Raw genomic sequence first — 25,401 nt, 5'->3', positions numbered from 1 at the left:
TTCTTTTTGAGGATCAATTGTTGATTTATCTATAACTTCTACACATACTCCTCCCCCACCTTTGCATCTCCTTATCTTCTCATTTGGAAATGGATGGCATTGGGGTTGACTTGTTTCGATAAGTTTTATGGGTGACATGTTGGTCAAGTAGAACTAGGATCCCGAAGACCTGGAGTTAAAATCCTCCTTCTATTACGCCAATTTTGGAAGGCCAGATTCTTTGTGTCTTTGTTTCTTATTGTACTGGGGATAAGAATAATCATCTTTTAGCTAAAATTCCATGACTGGTAGAAAGACTTAAAGACTGGTCATGTAATATCACCATTTCATATCATTTTTGTTACAAAGATTCTGAAATTGGATTGTTATTTAAAATCAAGAGTTAATTATTGCTATATTATTGAAAAATCTGTATTCTTCATATTAGCCTTAATGGTTTTTTATTTTCTTAATCACGAGAGATCATTAAAGAAAAAGGTGTGTTCAGCATATTATAGTTGCATAGTCACAATAAAGATGTTTCAATTTATGTTTTGTTCATAGTATCTTTTCCCCAACACACCACAATATGTAATATACTGAGCATTCCTTTCCAAAGGCAAAGGGAGACAAAAGAATAAGGGAAGACTTTTGTATAGGGTTAGAATGAGAGTCACCAAGAGAAAAAAACAACAAACTGACAACTAGCTGTGTGACCTTGGGTAAATCCTTTAACTTCCCTAAGTGATTCCCAATCTATAAAATGGGGTCCCTGCCTTTAGTACCTCCCTCATTCAGTCTTTCTTAAGATGAAATGAGATATGTATACAAAATGAAATACTATATATGTGTTAACTATTATTTTTGAAATGATCTTTTTTTTTTACTTAAAGAAATGCACAGAAGGTGGCTACAATGATCTGGGTAAGACATAGTACTCACTTTCACATATCTGATATCTGTAAAACACACAGTTCTCTACTTTGCTCTAGATCAGCTGAAATGAAAGCAAGGTCTCCAAATGCTGTTCCTTCCTCTGGAAGGAACCAAATGGCTCCAGTGAGTGTCCTAGTTGGGGAAGTGCTCTCTTCTCTCAGACAGGTGGAAGAAAACCAGGGAAAAGTGAATTTAACCATAGGTTTGGTGCCCTGGGGTGAGATATAGGCAAGAAAGTAATTGGACTCTCAGGGATGACTAAGAATTTGACCCTAAATGAACTTTTAGGACCCCAGGGATGGAGGCACCCTAGTATAGTAGAAGCACTGAAGTCAGAATTTGGAGAGTTTATTTTCAGTTGTGTTGTAACCCCATTTGGGATTTTCTTGTCAGAAAGACATGAGTGGTTTGGCATTTGAAGTAAACAGGGTTAAGTGACTGGGCCAGGGTCATTCAGCTAAAACTCTCTAAGGCTGATTTGAACTCATGAACACAAGTCTTCCTGACTCCAGGTCCAGTACTACCCATTGCTCCCCCTAGCTGTCAAGGGAAAACTATAGAAGTCATTAAATAGAATATTATCATGTGATAAAGTACTTTGCAAGTTTTAAAGAACTACTTTATAAATATTACGATGAAGCCTCAAGCATCTAGGTAGCATCTAGAAGCCAAATGTCCTCACAATCCTTTGACTATGGGGATCTCTTTTTCCATTCACTGGTAAATGCTATTTTCAGGATTTGCTTTTAGTGACTTTTAAATTGTCTAGAAAACAAACACTGAGTCCTCCAAAGCACTATATAATTTCTCAGGGCAAAGATTGTTCCACCAAAGGAGCTCAGCTTCCATCAGATAAAAAGGTCAGTGACAAACAAACAATGGCAGTGTGGGAAATTTCTGTCAGGGAGAGAGTTCAAGTAATAAACAATAGTTCAGGAAGCCTATGTTAATTTTAAGTTGGTATCATGGGTTTCATTTCCAAATGCTAATACTGGAGTTGCCAAGTTGATCTCTGAAGTGAAACATTAATTGGATAGGAAATGTCTGTGGAGGAACTGAGCTTTAAGTCGGAAAAACCTAGGTTCAAATCCAACTGTTTGACCTTGGACAAATGATAACTTCAAAAGGCTTCAGATGCTCTCTCCTGGGATGGGTGGAAGGAATTTCTACATAGGGTGTATTCCCAAGTTGATAGGAAATACCAAGAATTCATCTTAATCACCAAGAGTGATCTTATAGATGTATTCCCTGAGCCTCCTATCCATATTCTCCCATAAATTCTGGAGATTTTCCTCTCTTTTTCCCTGACATCAGAAAGATTCAAGAACAAGTCTGCTTGACCTCATCATTCTTCTCTTCTGCTATGGGGAAAAGCTAGGTGTTACCCATAGTGGATAGACCTCTGATGCAGAAGTCAGGAGGACCTGAGCTCAAGTCTGGCCTCAGACTAGCTGTGTCATCCTGGGCAAGTGACTCAACCCTGTTTGCTTCACATTCAGGGCATCTCCAGGCTCCAGAGGACTGGTATCTTAGCAGGGTACCCCATCACTCAAATCCAATTCATTTGCTTGTCATGGCATCATTTCACTGATGACATAACCTTCTTCAGGACTGAAGGACAAATAGCAACAATAATATATGAATAGTCCTCCTTTTTTACCTTGGTATAGTTGAAGTTGAAGAAATCAGAAATAGTTACATATAAAGTCAAATCATCAAGCAAAATATATTCTAAGGGTTCCCCATATTTTAACCTTGTTTAATTTTGGGGTTTGTGTTCAGTCAGACTGTAGACTACTCCCCTCACCAGAGAACGCTTATCCCAATTCCTCATTGAAATGTCAATCAATTGGGATTGTCTTACCCTTCCATATAAACTGTTCTATTACTGCTTTTAAAAGCACACTAGAGCTTGGATTTAGCAACTGGCTCCACTCCAACTGTTTTTTTATGTCTTGGCCTGCCATTAATTTTTTTTTTTTTTGGTTTTATTTCCAGAATTTTCCTTTAAGTGATCAGGGTTGAAGCCTCAATGAGAATATTCCTTTTAATAGTTAATGAAAAGAAATTATTGTGATTCTTTTTTTAAACCCCACTATTGTTCAATAAGTATGCTCCATCGTTTAAAGAATTTGCAGTGACCTGTGCCCCACTTATGCTGGGGTACCAAGTAATAGAAATCCAGCCCCTTCAGTACTGCGCTCCTTCTCTGCCATCTTAGAGTTCCCTGATTGGTGTTATCAGGGTCAGGGTCTTTGTCCTCTTATCATCAACCAGTGATCCCTTATCCATCCTTGCTCAGAGGAGCTGATTTGTTATCTGGCATGGCCATGCCTAACTTTGTGGACTAAGGGTCAGGAATAGAGAACATGGCTCTGACACTGTTCTCCCCTCCTACCCCAACCCCCGGGTCATATCTTTGAGGATGACCTATTCCATGGCATCCCTTCCCTCAACTTTCTAATTGTCAGTAGGTTGTGAACAAATCTGCGTGCTTTGCCCACATCCTGCCTCCATGGTTCTTGCTACTTCCTTCAACATGCCGCAGGACTGACCTCTGGCCCTGCACATGGACTGAGAGTGTGAATGCCATGCCCCAAAGGGAGACATTAGGGCTGAGATTAGTGCCTTGTTTCCTTCGCTTCCCCTCTCCCCAACCTCATAAAGCAGAGCCAGTAGGGGCAAGACAGAGTTTCAGGTAGATATAGTATATGTTTTGTTATCTATTCTTTTTTTTTTAAGTTTTTTGCAAGGCAATGGGGTTAAGTGGCTTGCCCAAGGCCACACAGTTAGGTAATTATTAAGTATCTGGGACCGGATTTGAACTCAGGTACTCCTGACTCCAGGGTCAGTGCTTTATCCACTGCACCCCTAGCTGCCCCTTATCGATCCTTTTTTTTAATCAAAACTCCATTAACTATAAATCTTACATTGTACTTAAAGGGCAACACTAGTAGGTGTAGAGGAAAGAATATAGACATGGAATAGCACACGTGTTTCCTAGGTAAATAACTATGAATGAGCCTATCCAAATTTCCTCAGTCTTATTTTCCTTCAAATTTTGTGAGTAAAACGCTATGGAAGTGAAGGTTTTCTTGTTTGCATTTCTGTAAGTCTATAGAGAGCAGTCAGACATAGTGAATAGAGAGCTAGTCTTGGTGTAAGGAGATTCAGGTTCAGTGATTTTGGGACAAGTTCCCTCACCTGTCAATGGCTCCAGGAAGTTCTCAAAGATTATAAATCGCAGAGAAGGAGCTGATCTACATTGGTAGAATTGTACTTAGATAAATCATCAAAAGTCAAATTGCATTCAGCATAGTTCCTGGTTGTAATTTCTTGCTTGAAAATTGTTTATAAACTGTTAACTTACTTGCTATATCTAGGCAACTCTGAATAACCAGAGCATTTCCATTCCTTGACAACATCCAATAATAAGAGTCTTTAATATTTGTGTTTCAAAAAAGTCATCCAGGAAAATTTCATGTAATCTAATATGGTAATTCACATAGTTACTAAATGTTTTATCACCAGTTAATCAACTGTTTGCTGTCATCACTATAGGACCTACAATAATATTTCCTCCATGGAGAAGCTATTTTCTCTGTAACAGACCCAATAAATAGCTGAAACCAGTGAACATTTACCCTCAAACCCTGGGCTAACCCTGATTCTTCTCAACCCTCTTGTTATAAAGCCCAGTGCTGGAGAGATCATTGTTCATCAGACAATGGCTTCAATTTGTTACATAACCAGCAAATTCTGCTCTCATTTCATCCTTGCAGACTACAGCTCACCAGAGGATTTGGGGCTTCAATTCACCCAACTTAGCTCATTTCCGAAGTACATTTTCAGCAAATTTGCACCCAATTTCCACACAAGCTGGCTAAGCCCAATCAAGCACTAGAAGTTCAAATGAAATTAAATGCTAGCATTCTCCTCAGAAATGAGTCTCCCTTAACCACAAAATTTCCTTCCAAGGTCAGACTTTGCTTTTAGTCAGGGGAAAAGTTAAGTAGTCTTATGTTATTGAAATTCTAAGACTACCCCAGTGCCATCCTTGGCAAACATTGCTCTGAAACACAATGAGGTTCATGAGATCATAGATTTAAAGTTGAGAGAGACCACATACCACACCTACATCATCCCCTTCATTTTAATAGATGAGGAAACTCAGGCCAGAGAAAGGATTCACCCAGACAGTAAACGAAAAAGTTGGATTGCTACCTAGGACCTTTCATTCCTTATTCAGTGAAGTGGAAGGAAATGAGGGTTCAAATGAGACTCAGAGAAGAGCATATTAACCATCTCCTTTCTGACTCAGATCTGAAAAATTACAAAGCAGGAGAATCATTCAGAATTTTTGTTTTCATTCCCAAGAAGATGGAATTGAGTGCTTTCTATAGGGAATAATGAATAAGAGAATATTTGGGGGGTCCATTTTCCACATACACTTACCTGGATGTCAGCCAGCATATCCTTTCCTCCTTCTTCCTCCCAGTAGCTGGGCAAACTGATTTGTTTCCATGGGGAAGAAACAGGTGTCTCCTGTGAATAGATTGCGAGCTGGTTGGCAATGCCCAAACTAAAATAGAAAACTCAAATGGAAAGCACTTGCTACATTGAACAATGGAGAAAATAAGATTTTAAAAGATTGGTTGGTTTATCTATAGATAAAGAATTAATTTACCTTCTCTGTGAAACACCTGAAGTAATTCTTTTTTTTTCTATTCTTAATCTTTCTAAATTTCAGTGCTAAGGGCTGATATGGCTCAGCTGCTGGGAAATAATGTTTTGACAAGAAAAGGGAGGATGTTTAAAACAGCTTTTCAAATGGTTCTTCATTAGGCCCACACAAATTCTATTGTATCTGCTCCACCCACAGGCACCAATGCTACCCCTTTTTTTCCTGTCTTTTCCAACCACTTCCTATTGATTGAATGTCAATTCAATTCAACAGATGTTTCTTTTGAACAGCTGTGGGTTCTAGATACTGTACACATAAAGACATAAAAGGAAACAATCCCTAATCACAAGCTCATACAGTATTCTACTAAGAGGTTTTGACAAGTCTACGATTTCATTGATAGAGGAACTCATGTTACCAAGACAATTTAAAGATCTTGGAGAGTTACCTGGGGGCACTAGGATGTTAAACAACTTATCCAGAGTTATTCCCATATTTACTGGAGGCAGGAATCAACTCAGATCTTCATGACTTTGAGAGCATCCCTTATGGCTAAGCTGCTTAGATACACGGGTTTTGATCAATTCAGTCTTAGTAATATTTCACTTAAAATCCATATTTTTTATTTTCTCAGGGATACTTCTTAGATATTTGCTATGACTGTGATAACTGTGAAAAAATATAAAACTTAGATATATCAATGGATCCATTTTTTATTCATATAGTCACTTGCTTTATAATAATAATAATCAAGTTCAAACAGAAATGGATGACTGAGGGCTACATAGTTTCTTAAATACAAACTCACATTAATGTTATATCTAATTGATATTTATCTTGTTAAACATTTCCCAATTACATTTTAATCTGTTTCTGGCTATACAAGTAGGCCCTAGTTTGACACCTTGGCTTTACAGGATCAAATCTCAACTCCTCCAAGATTTTTCTTGTATGATCATTGTCCAAACCTTTTGGTAAGTCTCTCAAAGGAGATATGCTGAGTTTGCTGAGTACTTTTTGTTTTTGGTTCTTTTAGTATTTCTTGGCTGCCACCAGCCCTCAGATTACCCATCTGTTCTTATCCCTCACATTTGCTATATGACTGGCCCACTTCCTATTTTGGTTGTACAAATCCTTATTGATTGAAAAGCAACATTGTGTAGTGAAAATTTTAATGGAATTAGATTCAGAAGAATCCTAGTTAATTCCACTTATTATCTATGTGACCTTGAGTAAATCCTATCGCCTCTCTGGGGCTCAGTCTATATATATAAGTCTATAGTGTGTGTACACACACACACACACACACACACACACACACACACATATATATACATATATATAAATTTACTCTGGAGTTCTGTATCCTCAGGAAAAAATAAGGAGGTGGGACTAATTGAGCTCTAAAATCTCCTTCATTCTTTTTTTTTTTGCAAGGCGATGGGCTTAAGTGGTTTGCCCAAGGCCACACAGCTAGGTAATTATTAAATGTCTGAGGCCACATTTGAACTCAGGTACTCCTGACTCCAGGGCCAGTGTTCTATCCACTGAGCAAACTAGCCACCCATTCTCCTTCAGTCTTGAATCAAATGAATCACTGAGACATGCTACCTATATTAGCACAACTAAAATCTTTGGTGGTTGATGAAGATTCTGGACCATATTTTACAAGAGACCACCGAAATGATTTGTGAATACTCGCAAAAGAGAAGTAGTGGACAAAGCATCACAGTTTAGCAGAAATATCACCAAATTAGCTATCAGAAGAACTATGTTTGAAATATGGCTCTGCTTTTTACCAACTCTAAGTTTCTTCTGAGATTACCTTTTATGTTTTAGTCATATATCCATTTGAAACTTGTGGTATATGACATTAAGATAGTCGTCTGATCTTTATTTCTGCTTCACCAATTTTTTTTTTTTAAATGGAGTCTATCCCTTAGTGGGTAATGATCATAAATTTACTATTTCCTGGGCTATAGTGTTCAATTGCTTTTAGGTTTTGATGTTTACTACTTTTTAATAAATACTAATTTTAAAAAAATAGCTACTTTATTATATGATTGAAGTCTACAAGTTCTATGCTTCCTTCAGTCTTACTTGAGATTATAGACCATTTTCCTTCAATTGTCACCTTGGTCATATCATTTGCTCTCTCTGGGCCTCAGTTTTCTTGACTGTAAAATCAAACAGTTGGGCTAGAAGAGTTCTAATATTCCTTTGAATATTAAGTCTTCTGATCCTACTAGATCCAGTCTGGGTCTAAAGTCAAATGAGATAATTTTTGGAAGAGTGTTAGCACAGTGATCAGCCCGTTGTAGGTACATTCCCTTACCCCTTCTTTTGATCGTTTATCATGACACAGAGGCAACTGCATTCTTACCCATCAGAATACAAGTTTTTGAAAGGATCTACCAGTCTGGATCCAGTGATAGACTTTCTTAAATATCTTGTCTCTTGACCAGCCTTGCTAAGTTCAGAAAACCACTAGATTGACTACAGAGTGATGAATTCTTTGGTTATAATTCTTGAAAAATTATCTTCTAGGTAGTAGAGAAGCTTTAGCCTGTATCAGTGGAGAGAATATTTATATTTATAGAATAATGGAATTGCGAATTATTGAATGAAGTAGAAAGGTTACACTCTGATTAAGGAAATGTCATAAAGATGTTTTATATTAATTAATTTACATATACATGTTTATATGTAATATATTTATAAGTATATGGATGTAATATATATAGACAATATGAACATTTTACAACATAAAATCATTAAGGAGAAATTTCAACAAAATAAGGATATAGGAAGATGTGATGGAGATGGGAAGGAAATAAGCAATTATATAGTGCCTATTGCATGTCAGGCATTACGTTAAACAGTTTACAAATATTATCATATTTGGTCCTCACAAAAGCCTGGGAGGTAGGTATTACTGTTGTCCTTTTTTGGAGTTGAGAAAACTGAGGTAGATAGAGATGTAGTGATTTTTCAGAGTCAAATCACTAATAAATGTCTGGGGAATGGATATGAATTCAGATCTTCCTGGCTACAGACCCAGAACTCTATCTACTTTACCACCTAGTGACTTCAGCTAAAGATTGAAGAATTTTTAGCAGAATAACAAATCCATATGTATTAACATGTGTGATGCCATGCCAACCAGAGGAGCTAATATAATTTTAGGTTTTACTAATAAAAATAAAATGTCCAAAACAGGAGAAAATAACTCCTCTTTGCCATGGTCAGACTCCACCTGGAGTATTGTGTTTGATGCTAAGATTCCCTCCCCCCACCACACTTTTTTTAAAGAGGGATATCATCAAAGTGGAACCAGATTGAGGCTGGATGACTGGGATAGGATGACATATGGGTTTATCAGGAAGATCTGAATTCAAATCCAGTCCCCAGACATTTGATAGTGATGTGACCCTGACAAGTTACTACACCTCTATCTACTTCAATTTTCTCAACTGCAAAATAAGGATAATACTAACACCTACTTCACAGGCTTTTGTGAGGATCAAAGCTGTGACAAAGGGAATTAGATTGTCCTCTGACAGGTTGTCCTGTGTTCTACCTTGAGTTAGCGGGATTCCTTCATTAGTTGTAAGATTCTATTAAAAGACCTCTCATCAATCAGCAAACATTTGTTTAGGACATACTTTTTAAACACCATGATAAACAAAGAGGCAGGGCTGCTAGATGGCTCAGTGGATAGAGCACCAGCCCTGGAGTCAGGAAGGCCTGAGTTCAAAGAGAATACAAAGTAAAAAGATAGAGCCAATCCTGCCCTCAAGGGATTTTTATTCTAATAGAAGATGCATACATGTAAAGTATATAATGCATATAAGGTAACATTAATGGAGAAGGCAGTCAGGGATGACACTGTTGAGTTGAGTCTTGGAAGAAGCCAAGAGGCAGAGGAGAGATCAGGGAGACTTACAGGAATGAAGGACAGTCAAGGAAAAGGCATGGAGAAGAGCAGTTTCTGAGGAATGGCAAGTAGGTTGGTATAGAGAATTTGCAGGGGAGAAAAACATAAGAAAACTCAAAAGACAGGCAAGAACCAAGTTGTAAATAACTTAAAATGACCAACAGAGATCATCCTAGAGAACAATTGGAATTCATTGAGTATAGGGGTGACATGGTCAGACCATCACTTTAGGAAAATTAATTTCAGTGATATGGGAGAGGATTGGAGTAGTGAGTGACCAATTAGAATGCTTTTGTACTAGTCTTCATGAGTGGTGATGAAGAACTGAGCTAGGCTGGTGGTTGTCTTAGTAGAGAGAAGGGATGTATACTAGATTTTGTGGTAATAGAAATGACAAGATTTGGCAATTGATCCATATATAAATGAGGAAGAGTGGGGCATTGACATTGCAAACCTGAATGACAAGAAGGAAGGAAGGAGTAGCCTTCAACAGAAAAAGAATTTCATAAGAAAGATGGTTTTGGGACAAAGATAATAAGGTCTGTTTTAGGTATGTTGAGTTTGAAATGCCTATGGGACATCCATTTCAAAATCTTCAATAGCCAATTGGTGATGTGAGACCAGAGGTCAGACTAGTTCCTTAGGCTAGCTATATAGATCTGAGAACAATTTCATAGAGATGACAAATGAACCCATGGGAGGTGATGAGATCACCTGGTGAGATAGTTCATATTTTTGGACCCCCTTGGAGGAAACATAGTTGGGGTTGCTAGACAGATGAATACCCTCTCATTCTAATGAGCCCTCAGGCCCCTTCACAGTCAGAAGTACCTTACCTTTCTGGAGTGTCTAAGCCTTCAAGAGTTCCCCCAGAAAGGAAAGGTATTTCTGATTGAGAGAGAGGTGATTCTATCTCATTGGTCCAGATGGCATTGTCTAACTTCAGCGAAAGCAGAGATAAAAAGTTCAGGTCTTTTAGCTCCCCTTTGTTATTTTATTCTCTTGCTTTTCTTCCCACCCTTGATACCACAGGAGTAATCCTCTTCTTCCTCTACTACACCTGCTCCAGAAGATATACTCTTTCTCTGAATAGGAAGCTTTGTTTCCCTCATCTTACAAACTTGGGGTCATTTGTGAGCAAATCCACAGACCTTATGTTACCTAATAAATTTTTGGTTTTTTTGGCTAAATTCTGGTATCCAGTTATCTAGGAAATTCCTTTACTCTAGGTAGAAGATTGGTAAGACTCTTGAACTTAGTAGTTCTTGCAAGTTACTTCATGAAGTTAGTGCTTCCCAAGAAATTTCTTTTCTCTGGCTAGAAGGTGAGGTTCTGGACTGTGTTACCCTGATGAGACAGGGATTCAGGAATAGCTTTCATGGATTCCACAGGCAAGCAACTGTCTGCCACCTGTCTCTTTCAAGCTAACATTAATAATTCTTGCTATTATTAATAGTTCTCTGATTCTTTTTAGAAGATCAGAAAGAAATGAATCAAGAGGATTTGAGAGCAATCTGTAGGACCTTTACAAGTCAGAACTGAGATTTGGGGCTAATTAATTTTGGGAGCAGGCTTCACCCACTGAAACTTAATTAAGTGTCCTATGACCTTTCAACAAGAGTGGGTATATTCCCTTTCCATAGGCAGTTATAATTGCAATATCTAATTACTTTTAGACTTTTGTATATGGTGCAGATACATAAAATGTGCCATTTATTCATTTTTATTCCCTCCTTGGAAGGCAACTATGCAGCTAAGTGGATAGAATACTTGGACTAGACTCAGGAAGACCTGAGGCAAATCTGGCCTTAGATTTACTAGCTGTATGACACTGGACAAGTCAATTCACTTCTGCTGACCTCAATTTTATCTACTGTAAAATGAAGCTAATAATGGCAACTATGACCCAGGGTTATTGTGAGGATCAAATAAGATATTTGTAAAATGTTTGTCACATAGTAGGTGTTTAAAAATGATTGTTTTCTTCCTTTCTTGAATGGATGATTATCTATGAAATGGCTTGAGTTAATTCTCTCAATTAGTGGACTGGGAGTTGAGCTTCTAGCTTGTGCTAAGAAGGTCACTTTATTGTGCAGCTCCTATAGTTTCATGCCACAAAGGGATGTTAGTAAGAATCCAGAGACAGTCAATCACAGGGGATTATAATAGATAATATAAAAATCAACAAATAAGTTGCTGTAATAGAATTTAAAAAATAAAAAGCAAACAAGATAGTAGTAGCATAGCAATTGAACATTTCTTGAGGCTACAATCAGAAAAAAAAAATCACAGCTCTCCACTTGGTCATTTAGAAATATCTCTTATATCTCACAGTCATAAAGAAGGTAACTGCAGATGGGGTAGACAATGGACATCATGATCATATAGCTCTGCTATGAGATAACTCCTACCTCTCTAGTCTTCTCTCCTCTTTTTCAAGAATTCTTCAAAGCTCCCATTTTATACTATGAGAGAACTGATCTTGTATTAGTTTTCTCTCTAACCAAATTGGGAATAATAACAAAACCTAAGGTTGAATTTATTACATAAACAAATGTTTTACCACTCAGTTTCACTGAGGATGTCTCTTGATCAGTCTCTTATACCAAAATCTCATATAAAAGCTCCCCCCCTTAAGAAACACATCAAATTGATCAGGAAACTCCTTTGATCAATTCTCTGTGTATATAAAAAGGACTAGGGTATTTGAGTGAGTTACAAGCCTTATATATGTATACATTATAATATTATTGTCTAAAAAGTGAGCCTGGTATTAGACTGAATTAATAGAAGTATAAAATGCTCCCCAAAGGGAAACCTTATTCCTACTTCTGAATCTTTTATCCAGGCTGCTTCTTTGAGCTCAACTTACTCAGAATGTATAAAAACAGAACCATTGATTCTTACACTTGGATCTGTAGGTCTATTTATCTACACTGATTTCAGGTTCCTAATATATCAAATGAGAGTGTTTAATCTAGAAAATCTTGAAGGTATCTTCTAACTGTGAGTCTATGTGACTCCAAAGATTGAGATAGTCTCCAGATTGAAGGAAAATTAAATTATTTTTCAGAGACAAATGTTATCTTATCTTTGTAATGTTTAGTTGCTATTTCATAAGTGGTTGTCAAAAATATTTTGACTAAAATATCAGAGTTAGTGGTTCTATATTAGACAAGACTGAACTAAAGAGGAGGGAGGTGCTGAAGTTGTTTCATAAAGTTGCCAAGTATGGGGCAGCTAGGTGGTGCAGTAGATAGAACATTGGCCCTAGAGTCAGGAGGACCTGAGTTCAAATCTGTTCTCAGACACATAATAATTACCTAGCTGTGTGGCCTTGGGCAAGTCACTTAATCCCACTGCCTTGCAAAAAAAAAGTTGCTAAGCAATGTTGCCTTGACTATAATTTAAAACAAATAATTGAACACTCCAAAATGGATTGATCTCAGCACAGTATCATTCAATTTTAATGAGATAACAGCTCAAATCAGTCCTTGTCTCTTATCATTGAATCATTATTGATCTCAAAACAGTGATATTTCAGTTGGTTCACTTAATAGGAAATATGACAGCAGCATTTGATTCATTAATTGAGAAAAAAAGCATATTTTCCTACTGCATAAATGTCCACGACTAACATAAAACTTGTCTCATTTTCAAGATGCAGACGACATGGAGGGGGGGATTTTTTAGAGCAAGAGAAGAGTGTTGAACTTAAAAAGTTAGACCTGGATTGGATCTTACATCAGAAACTTCTATTTTGAGTCTAGACCAGTTACTTCACATATCACAGCTCAGCTTCCCTATCTATCAAAGGGGGATACTTGTTAATATCTACTTTTCACAGTTATGGTGAAGAAAGCTCCTTATTAAGCTTCAAACACTGGATAAATGTGATCTATTATTATATGTTTGTAAGTTTATGTTGCCTTTCTATCACTTTTATGATTACAAGAGTACTTTCACATGCATTATCTCATTTGCTCTTTACCCAGTAAATTGTTAATTAGCTACATATATCATTATCATCATTATCCTCCTCCTCATCATCACCACCATCATCAACCAGGCCTCTGATCCAGAGCCTTCACAAGGAACCGTTTCATCCTTTAAGCCAGGTCACTAGCTTCTGGCCTCTGCCTTCATCCCAGACCCTTCTCCAATGTGCTGGAGGTTTTCCCCCTAGACCAGATCCACCTCAAACTACCATTTCCTACTTCCTTTCTGAACTCTTTCAGTACATACCTCCACCTGGTCTTACTTATTATGAAGTAGGAGTCCTCATCCTCAAAGGACCCATTACCACCTTCCACAAAATTGCATCTCAAGGGAAGGTCTTGAACTGTTTAATCATATGACTCCTTTAACAGGTCTGTCTCTCTCTCTTTCTGGTCACTGATGAGAAACTTGAGACGAACTCATTCCTCAATGATTAGCATATTCCAATCCCCTCTCACTCTACTCCTCCTGAACTACTGACTGTCCTTTTACAAATCAAGCCCATTACTTATCTCCCATTCCCATCTCTCTCCTTCTCTACTCCACTTCATGTTGTTCAATTCCATATCTACCAGTCCCTTCCAATGTGCTCTCTAACTCACAAACTTGCTTTCATCTTAAAACTTTTTTCCTTTTGTAATCATGCTCTAATGCATATACAGAGTGCCTCAGATAACATCTCCGGGACTGAGAGTCTGCTTCTGGGAGAGTTGTAACAAGGTGTTAAGAGATATGGCATATGTAGACATTCTGTTCCTGGTTCCAGTCTGCCAATCATATAATCATTAGGAAGCTATTTTATTATTTGCAGAAGTCTTAAAAGATCTTAGTTGGGAGGTGGTTAGGTGGCACAGTAGATTGAGCACTGACCCCTGAGTTTAAATATGGCCTCAGACACTTAATAATTACCTAGCTGTGTGGTCTTGGGCAAGCCACTTAACCCCATTGTCTTGCAAAAACCTAAAAAAGATCTTAGTTGGCTTCTGCCAGTTTTCTCCTGCTTTAATGCTTTGGGCTGCTCTGTTTGCTGTTGGACTCTACTGTTAGTGTATGCTAAGAGCTCAATCTTTAAGTAGAGAGGTCTTGGTGAATTCTTTCTTCTGAGACCATGTTATCCTGAGAACCAAGTCCTTAATTCCTCCTTTTGGTATTTTCTCTTCTGGGTGATTAGAGTACAATCTACATTACATGAGTTTCTAAAGGTAAAGAAAGCAACTCATAGGAACAGGAGAATTGAAATCTAGGCAGAGTTTTGCATACATCTCAAGAATGATGTCCTGAGGAAAAAGATCACTGACCTTCTGGCTACATGTCAGGAGAATCTGAAATGAGGACTCATTCGACAGTCATGCTATATATGGACATGAACTTGGTAGGAGCAAGGCTATGTAGAATCTAAGTTAAACTGAGTCTACACCCAAGAGGTAAGTTGTGCTAAGGAAAAGTAGGCACCCAAGGTACTAAGGAAAATATTGATGCATTGTTCTTATTTTTTAATATTTTATTTATTTTTCCAACTACATGCAACAGTAGTCTTTAACAGTCCTTTTTTTGGCACAGTTTTGAGTTTTATATTTTTCTTCCTTCTCCCCCCTTCCTTTTCTCTTCCCTGACAGAAAGCAATCTAATATAGGCTCTTCATGTATAACCATGTTAACCATAAGATCCATATTAATCATGTTATGAAAGAAAAATCCAATCCAACTGGAAGAAAAAAAGAGAAAAAAATGACATAATACATAACACAATTTTTAAAAATTGAAGATAGTGTTGATCTGTATTTAAACTCTACAGTTCCTTTTCTAGATATGGATGGTATTTTCCATCTCAGATCTTTTAGAATTGTCTTTATTGTACTGCTGAAATGAACAATTCTATCACAGTTGATCTTCACGCAGCCTTGTCCTGGTTCTGTTCACTTCACTAGGCATCATTCATCCAAGTCTTTCCAGGCTATTCTGAAGTCCTTGCCAAATTTTTGAAATATGTATCCTTTTGAAAAAGCTAATTGAAGGGGTGGCTAGGTGTCTCACAGTGGATAGTGCACTGGCCCTGGAGTCAGGAGTACCTGAGTTCAAATCCGGCCTCAGACACTTAATAATTACCTAGCTGTGTGGCCTTGGGCAAGCCACTTAACCCCATTGCCTTGAAAAAAACCTAGAGAAAAAAAAAGAAAAATGCTAAATGATGGTAGTGACACTTGGAACTTGGACCCTAGTCACTAGTGGAAACTCCAACTGAGACAATAAAGAAGAGATAATACAGATCCCTCAGGTAACCTAAGATGCTACACTATGCATTCTCACTACCTCCATTTTCTGTTTTCATTTAGGCCTGGTTCCTTCCAGATGACATACATGGGGCCACAAAGGGGGAGTCAGACAACTTCAAGTTCCTTATTACTACTTCAAGACTCTCCCAACCCCTTTTGAGGTTCAATGAACCCCAATTCATTATCTAATCAAGATTCTAGTAGGTGTAACCCGCCCACCCCAGGAGGATTCTCCTTTCCTCAATGCAATCCAGGCCTGGATCACAGTCTCCCTTAATTCTTTCCCTTGTACCAGCCCTGATGCCAGTGCGAGTTGTGGGGTGGGGCCTGGGAGCAGCTGGTGGGCAAGCCTGTTCCCCTTGGGGGTGGGGCGGCCATGGCACTTCCCAGGCTGCACCCACAGGGTCAGGGTGGCTACCGCAGTCTTCCGGGGGTGGGGCTCCTTCAAAGGCCTGTCCTGTCCCTGGCACCACAGCTGAAACAGCACAGCGCTCTCCTTGGTTCTGACCCTCTGCTCCTCTGGGGCCGGTGTCCCTGGCCTCTGGGCCCTCTGCTGCCTCTTGATGTTCTACTGGAAGTACAGCAGCTGTCTTGAAGATTCCCACACAAGCCCCTGGCCTGGCATCTCTCTGGGCTCAGCAGCTGCCATCTTTCTGGTGCCCTCCTCATCCTGTAGCCTATGATTCGGCACCTCTGCGCTTCCATCCTGCACCTCAAAGTTGTGGACAGAGGTTTGCCTGGGTGCCCCTGGACTGGGTTTACACCTCCATTCCATCCTTTACAATGCAGAAGCTTCCTCCTGGGTGAGGTGTTGTGGTGCCTGCTCCTGGCAGTGCAGCTGCTGCAGTGGAAATGCGAGTGAGGGGATCCTGGAGACAGATGCACTCTTTGGGGGTCGACCATCGCAGCCTCCTGGCCAAAGACTAGATGCCCAAATATCTGTGACTGGAAGGTCTCCCCCACCCCCACCTCTGCAGCTGCAGAGGCTCCCTCCAATGGGGGAGAAAGCCAAGGACCCTCTCCCATCCCCTTTCCTGCTGCTGCTGTTTTTGTAGCTTAACATTGCAGACTCTCACTTTAAACATGAACTTCCCAATGAATGAAAACATTATGGGATATATATATATATATATATATATATATATATATATATATATATACACCAAACCAGAGTGTAGGGTGTGGTCAGGGAAGACTAGTATCTTGGTGTGAGGGCTGCTTTCCACCTTTGATATCTACTTGAGCTACCTCTCACTTGTGGCTCCAAGAAGCTGTAGCATGTGCAAGGGCCACACCCCAGTAAACCATTTTGGCAGGCTTTTGGCAGGTAGGGCCAACCAGGTTGAGGTTAACCAAGAGAGTCTCAAACTCATCCCTGAGTAGTGGGGAGTGTCTAACCCAAGCATGTGAAGTCTTCCACTGGTGGAATGGGTGGAGGCAAACAATTCTATCCAATAACCATGAACCCAGCTAAAGCAGGTCCTGTGGAGTGCTTAGAGCTTGGTTAGACATCAAAGAAGTCGAGATCATCCACTGCATCTAGAGCCATTACCAGTTGTCTTGACTCTGTCTTGCTATGCTTGATCATGATGACTTTGGAAGAGAAGAGTGAGGCTGTTGATTTCCTGTGGCTCTACCTCACTTAAATCCAATTTATGCATGCAACAAAGACATCACTTATAACTTCAAAGTCTTATGGCAGCAGGCAAATGTTGACGTAGCAGGTCAACACTGGGAACTGACAGGTGCCCTAGGCCATAGGGTTGTTTCCTCACTGAAAGCATCAGTGATATTCTGCACCCCCATGAGTGACTGAACAGCCCTTGTATTGCATTGCTTACCTCCTGCCGAGGAAGGGGCTAGAAAAGATGCCCTAAAAATTGTCTTCTTACCCAGCCTTGGCCTCATTACTGCAGCAGGTGGGGAATCCCTCGGTGTGATCAAGACATGAAAAAAAAATCTACACAAACTTCTTCAAAGAAGATTGCATTCACTATTGGTACATGGAATAATGTGTACGTTCATAGACAACACAAGATCGAATAGAACTGAAAGTCAAACAGCTCTTGTTGCTGGAAGACGCAGCAGGTACAGTATCCAAATAGCAACCCTGAGTGAAACAAGACTGGAAAATGAAGGCCAGCTTACTAAAGTCAGAACTGGATACACATTTTTCTCATGAGTGAAAGGGAACTCCATGAAACTGGTGTAGGTTTTGCAATTAAAAACTAATCTAGTCAACAATCTTAAATGCCTACGAAAAAGAGTGAATGACAGACTCATGACGAATGAGATTGCCACTTCCAGGAAAATGCTATACTACCATCTTAAGTGCCTATGCTCCCACCATGATGAATACTGATGAAATTAAAGAAAAATTTTATGAAGACCTGGAGATCCTTATCATCAATGTACCAAAAGAGGACAAGTTTATAATTCTGGGTGATTTTAAGGCTAGAATAGGCTCAGATTACCAGAACAGCAACAGCACCTTCTACTGAAGACTTGTGTATCTCATGACCTTCTCATCACGAACATTTTCTTCCATTTACCTAAATGCAATAAAACTTTGTGGATGTACCCCCATAGCAAACATTGGCATCTATTAGACTATGTGATTATAAGCAGAAGAGATAGACAGGATGTAAGAATGACAAAGGCAATGTGTGGTGCAGAGTGCTGAACTGATCACAGACTCATCCTCTCTAAGCTAAATATTCATATTCAACCAAAGTGGTAGCCCCAAGGCAAAAAGCATACTAGAAGAGTTAAATAATTAATTAAGATTAGAGTTCCTCTCTGAACAGAAGGTTTGTTGCTAACTTGGAGGGAAAACTGAGCCAACACACAGTTGGCAACAGTGGAACAGAAAAGGAGTAGGCAGCTTTCAGAGATCTGGTGAACAGCACTGCTTTTGCTTATCTGAGCCAGAGCACTTGTAAACACCAAGACTGATGAAAATGATGGGGAAATACAGAAGCTGCTAAATGAAAACAAACAAGAACTTCACAGGCTTTACCAGAAGAATAGTTCATCCATTTCTAAGAAGGCAGCATTTAATTCCATCAAAAGTAAAGTCCAAGCAAAACTTAGAGAGGTGCAGGACCCATGGCACAGTAAGAAGCTAGATGAAATCCAGTTTTATGTAAACAGTAACAAACCAAAATGCTTTTATGATGCCCTGAAGGCTATTGATGGGCCAAAGACATATGTGTATCTCAATTACTCAGTGAATCCACAATAGGACCATGATCCTAGAGAGATGGTCTGAACACTTCCATTGTGTTCTTAACAGACCATTATCAATCATTGTAGAAGCTATTGACCATTTATCTCAAGTTGAAGTCAATCAGTCCCTAACTGAAGTTCCAAATGAAGAAGAGGTTTTGAATGCCATTAGACTTCTTTCAAGTGACAAAGCACCTCGTACAGATTCTATTCCAGCTGAGATCTACAAAGAGTGTGTGTGTGTGTGTGTGGGGGGCTTCATCCAAAAATTGGTCATCTAAAAACTGACTGAAATTTTGCAGTTTACATGGAATGAAGAGGTTATCACCCAAGAATTCAAGGATGTCTCCATCATCCATCTCTATAAAGGTAAAGGGAATAGATTATCCTGTGATAATCACAGGGGCTTCAGAAAAGGTCAAGGAACCGTCGATATGTTTTTTGCTATCCAACAACTCCAAGAAAAATTCCAGGAACAGAACAAGGTCTGTATACAACATTTGTAGATCTGACTGAGGCCTTTGATACCATCAGTCATGAGGGCTTATGGAAAATTATGTCAAAATTTGGTTGCCTGGAGAAGTTCATCAGTATTATATGTCAATTTTATTATGGCATGTATGTCCAGATTCTAGATTTCCCAGTCACCAATGGAGTAAAACAAGGATATGTCCTTGCTCCCATACTTTTAGCATGATGTTTTCAGCCATATTATCAAAAGCCTTCACTGAGGATGAACATGACCTCAAGGTTAGCTACTGCACTGATGGTAAATTCTTCAACTTGAAAAGGCTACAAGCCAAGACCAAAGTGGAGGGTGTATTAGCACAAATCACTGAACCCTAATTGCTTCTCATCCAAGACCATCTCTAGTCATCCTGGTTCATATCTGGCCACTGGACCCAGATGGCACCAGAGGAGAAAGTAAGACTAGTGACTTAACACAGCACCCCCCTCACTCAAATCCAATTCACTTGCCTGTCATGGTCTCACCTCCCTGATATTATGGTCCTCTGAGAATGAAGGACAAGCAAAAATAACTATGTTCTAAACTCTGGAATGCAAAGAAAGGTGAATTCAATACCTACCCTAAAGGAGTTTACATTCTAATAGATTGTAAATTATATCTTTTCCTCTGCCTGGTGACACTTAACCTTGATATTCATTTTCACCTCCAACCCCTCTATCCTCCAGTTCTTTCCCAGGCCACCATCACCTCTGCATTGTTCTCTTCCCTTCCCTAGCTGTTGTCTTAGTGAAGTAGTTTAAACTAGACACTATTCTCTATACTTTAATCTCTTCCTCCTTATTCCAATGCCTTTTCAAATCCCAACTTTGTGTTTCTCTCATTACTTGTGGTCTCTACTCCTTTTTAGGTGCTGCTGAAGAGAACTAGTGAAAATTCACAAAACTATGCTAATTGGGTCAACTACAAATTTATGTGAAAGAATAACAATTGGGTCCTTATTGAAGCAAGGCAATTCCTTCTCTATTAAGTTTATTACCCTATTCACCACAGTATCTATTTCAAGTTTTCTTCCTACCTGAAGCCTCCATGATACTACTTATAGCCCCACTTTTGGCTAAATATGTCTCTTACTACATAAATATCTTCACAAAAAAATATACTGAGGTCATTTGCGAAGAGCTCCCTTTGCCATCTTCCTCAATTCACATCATTAAATAGTTTTCTTCTTTTCCATTTCTATTTCATATGAAAAGGTGGACTTTTCCAATGTCAAGGTAAAACACTCTACATGTACCCTTGATCCCATTCTAACCTATCCTCTCCAATACATGAGGATGCAATCCTCTCTTCTGTCATCCCTTTTCTCTCACTAATCTTAAATGGTCTCTCATTTACTTACTGTTTCTCTACTTCCTACAAATATATCCATAGGTTCAATTATTGTTTTATGCAAATGATTCACAGATCTATCTCTCCATCTCTAATCTCTCTTCTGACCTTCAATCTAGTATCTTGGACATCTTAAATTGAATATCATATAAAAATCTCAATTCCAATCTTGTTTCTTGGACATCTTAAATTGGATAGCATATAAAAATCTCAATTCCAACATATATAAAATATTGTTTTCTTCCCCAAAACTTCTCCTCTTCTGAACTTCCTTGCTATTCTTTTTTTTAGTTTTTGCAAGGCAATGGGGTTAAGTGGCTTGCCCAAGGCCACACAGCTAGGTCATTATTAAGTGTCTGAGACCGGATTTGAACCCAGGTACTCCTGACTCTAGGGCCGGTGCTTTATCTACTGTGCCACCTAGCTGCCCCCTTGCTATTCTTTAAGGCACAATTATCCCTCCCACTTATCCAGATGGCAACTTCATTGCCTGTTCTCAATTCACATACCCAAGAAATTTCCAATATTTGTCTTCACAATATTCAACCTTCACAATCTCTTGTATTCAGTTCAATAATCCAATGAATCTGTGACTTCATTGATGTAGTTACTTCCTTGCAGTGATGCAGATTATAATTCATCTTATGTAACCTCTCATCCTGTGCAAATCTTGTCTGGGTCATATATACATGAACATACAAATGTAGATATACAAATAAAATATAGATATACATATCTTATATACATATGGGTATATATGTGTGTATATATATATGTGTGTGTGCGTGAGACACAGACAAGACTTGCACATATATAAATATATACACTTCTATTTGACTGTGAACACACACACATACACACACACATGTATATATTTATATATATATATATATATATATGTATATCCTGTATAAGAATTCACAAAAACTATTGATAAAAACAGAAAGGAGGTAATTCAGAAATGGGATGCCTTATCTCTCAAGTTGTCTTTTTTATTTTAAATTTAAATTTATTTTTATTAATGATATTATTTGAGTTTTACATTTTAAGTTGTCTTCATGAAAAGAAAATGAAGACATATAGGTGCCTTGAACATTGGACTTTTAACTAATGACTATATTTGCAAGTCATAGGTTAATCTTCTGAAGTACTTGGCATGTGAAGGACAAGAGTCACATTTGCAGAAATATTGATAATTGTCAGAACCATTTTCTAATACAAATTAAAAACCTCCATATGATTTGTGTTTAATGTGTGAATACACATAAGAGATATAAAAACATGACATGTCCCCTGAATTTTATTTTCATTACAATTTTTTTCCTCTCTTAATCCCTTACCAAAACAGGAAATAGGTGATGTCCCAGTGAACACATCACTTTTAAGTTTAAATGTTGGACTCAATGCATTTTGACAAAGAACACTTACCTAGCACTCTCTCCTCATTGGTGGTGATGAATTCCCTGTCCAATTTGAGGGGAAGGGACAAAGTTGATGAGAGGCAGGGGAGCTACCTCTTTGGGACTTTTCAAGATGAATCCCCTTTGGGATTCATTAAACTTTGAACCTTCTTTAAGCATCAAGGCACTTCAGGTAATTCTTCCAGTTTTGCAAGAGATAAGGAAAGAGGTCATCCCTACTTCAGGTCCCTGAAGGAAAAGATTGGAAACATAAAAGTGGACCTGGAAGTCTTCATCATGTTCCCCTGTCCCCAGCTTACTACACTGGAGACTGCAGGGAGTTGCTATTAGGGTGAGATCCAGGGCATGCTCTCTTAGTTGAACTGAGTTATCTCTTTCCCAGTGGGAGAACTCCTTCATTCTGTTTTTGTCTGGTATATATAGGTGTTGCAGTGGATAGAGTGCTAAACCTGGAATCAGAAAGGCTTGGGTTCAAATCCAGTCTTAGACACCTACTAATTCTGTGACCCTGGGAAAGTCACTTAATCCTGTTTTCCCCAGTTTCCTCAACTGTTACATAAACTGGGGAAGAAAATGGCAAACTAGTCTCTGCCAAAAAAACCAAATGGGATCAAAAAGAAACTGACACAACTGAAATGACTAATCAACAACAAATATAAACTCTTTTTGTTTTTTGTTTTCCTGATTTTTCTTTAATACACTCTCTATATTACATGATGGATTGTCAGGTCACTTCAATCTAACTAGTGTTTGTGGCATACTGTATAAAAATAAACTTCTATGTATACCTTTTCTGATTTATGTTTTGCTATGATTTAGATAAATGGGTTTTGTTGTTGTTCTCTATGTGGAACTGTTCATTTTAGAAGTGTTAGGTCATAGGAAGGGAGGTCAAGACTTGGATATAGATCTTGGGGTCTTTTTTATAATCCCAATAATTATGAGAAAATAACCAGAAGTTAGTTTCAACTTGATTATAATCTCTAGATAAATAATATTTCAGGTAACAGATTGATATACTTCTACCCCAGAACCTTTTCTGAGTCAGAATGGTGGCACTTGGTACCAACCTTCTGCATCTATCTGATCCTGGTCAGAATGAAAGTCTTATTTGCAGAAAGATGGGGGAGAAGAGGTTAGAGACATAGGCATGTACCTTTCTCTACATTTGGAGGTTTTTCCTACACAAGATTTATTGCATTTTGACAAAGAGAACATACCTGTGAGGCACTTATCTGTTTTCTCCTAGTTGTACTGTTCTCCCAGGCAGGGAAAATGTCTACCCAGGTGCCATGATGCTAACTGATGTTTTCCTGTCTTGCAGAGCAGTTGAGAGGTTTTAAAGGAAGCAGTGATTCAGGGAAGGAAGGGTAGGGGATTTAAAAAAATCAAATCAGCAGAGACTGGTGCCTGGGAGTTAAAGTCTTGGAAGTAAAAAGGTCAGTCACTTACACTATTGGAAGCAGAGGCCAAGGTCAGGGTCTAGAGATGCACATTATGACATGAATGAACCAGAAGCAATTGTAGTATCCAAAGAAGAAGCAGGTCAAACCAAAAGTACACTCAGGTTGAGGACTAGAGGTGGGGTAGGAAAAGGTTGATGATGTCTACTGGGAAATGAGAGTCAATGTTTAGGAATCAATAGGAATCAAGGTTAGATAGAGTAAGAGGATACTGAGCCAGATGAGGATAATTCCAATTTGACGCTTTCATTATCCTGGGTACACAATGGGTTTTTAAGGTGGGCCACATACCACCTGCCTCCTGCCTCCAACTTCTCTTGAATTCTCTTCAGTTGGAGAACTCCCAATACTGCTCTCATTAACTTACATAGCAACCATGGAATGTATGCACTAGTCACTGACTGATAACAGTAAATTTTATTTGCTATACTTTGTGCTTAGAAGCAAGATAGATGTTTATATTTAGCACTTTGATAGGCCCTGATGATACAAAGATAAAAATGAATTTATTCCCTCAAGGAGCCTACATTCACTATGGAAGATCTAACTTGTACTCTTAGCATAGAAAACTATATAGGATCCTGGAAAGTAAATTCTCTAAGATAGTTTTAATTGTTTTGGGAAAAGTGCTTTAAATCCCAAAATCTCATTATACTTTGCTGGCCAGTAGCAAGAAGCTAGGAGGCACTTAGATCAAAAGGCCACATGTTTAGTAATATATTTATATCTTCTTAACTAGAGACTTTTTTGGATCTGTGAGTGGATATGCCTGGAAATGAATAATAGTAAGCACTGTTGTCTCCTGTATTAATTCATCTGGGGCTAAGGAAATTCATATTTGATTTCATTCAAATTATGCTCTGTCTCCAAGTGAGTGATGGATGCTATTTGAGAAAATGAGGAAGATGATCGCCTCTCCAGTTAATAGCCCATGAAGAGATTTTTGTATGTGTGTGTGTTCTTTTATAGAAGGGGTGGCTTATTTTTTCCAAAGGAACATGGTTAAGTTTGTGGTTTAGGGATGTTAAGGATTTTATGGTCAAGTCTAAGTAGGAATGTACTTAAATAGTAATTGATTTGTGACACGATTATCATTTTGATTAATTTAGCCCTTCCCTGAGCACTAGAGGTGGTGGGAGGATTAGCTATTAATGGCCTTTTGAATTACTGTTTCATGTTTTGGGTTCTGAGTGGAAAAGTCTCTTTTAAATCACTGGTATGTCACAGTCAAGTATTTTATTCAGTTTGCTTTCTAATTAAAGTTAAAAGAGAGCATGTCTGTCACCATAAAGGAAGAATATGTTAAAAGTTAAGGATGTTCTCATTGTTTCCCTTATTTTGCTCCTTGAAAAATGAGAATTTTTCTATTGCTTAGGAAAAAAATAAACTAAATAAAACAGAAAATTATGTTCCATCAGGAAGGCAACATTATGAGTTCATCATGAACTCATAGAATTGGAAAAGGACCTTAGAGGTCAACCCCTTGCTCTCTGTATATCTGATAGAATATCAACCTTTGAAGAGAAGAGATATTTCATTTTTTTGTCTTTGTATCCCCCCATACCTTGATCAGTTCCTGGCAAATATTAGACACATTTATCTAGTTCTATTGATTGACAGATGG

General features: G+C 38.4%; 1 protein-coding gene across 3 annotated transcripts in view; it reads right to left on the bottom strand.

The window, feature by feature from the left end:
- LOC141501859 (uncharacterized) overlaps positions 1–25,401 on the bottom strand; it is a 148,201-nt gene that overhangs the window by 56,594 nt on the left and 66,206 nt on the right. The window contains exons 1-3 of one of the 3 annotated variants that reach the window (XM_074206233.1): positions 23,767–24,096; positions 23,535–23,627; positions 5,371–5,460 (exon numbers count right to left, since the gene is read on the bottom strand). In XM_074206233.1, the coding sequence (XP_074062334.1) occupies positions 5,371–5,388 (18 nt within the window). In that variant the 5' untranslated portion in view covers positions 5,389–5,460; positions 23,535–23,627; positions 23,767–24,096. Of the gene's footprint in view, positions 1–5,370; positions 5,461–23,534; positions 24,097–25,401 lie in introns of those variants that run through there. The other 2 variants (XM_074206232.1, XM_074206234.1) reach the window with 2 other exon arrangements.

This window comes from Macrotis lagotis, chromosome X, assembly GCF_037893015.1.
Source record: "Macrotis lagotis isolate mMagLag1 chromosome X, bilby.v1.9.chrom.fasta, whole genome shotgun sequence".
NCBI lineage: Eukaryota > Metazoa > Chordata > Mammalia > Peramelemorphia > Peramelidae > Macrotis > Macrotis lagotis.
Note: the sequence above shows the minus strand (reverse complement) of the source record. Positions and strands in the feature narration are given on the sequence as shown.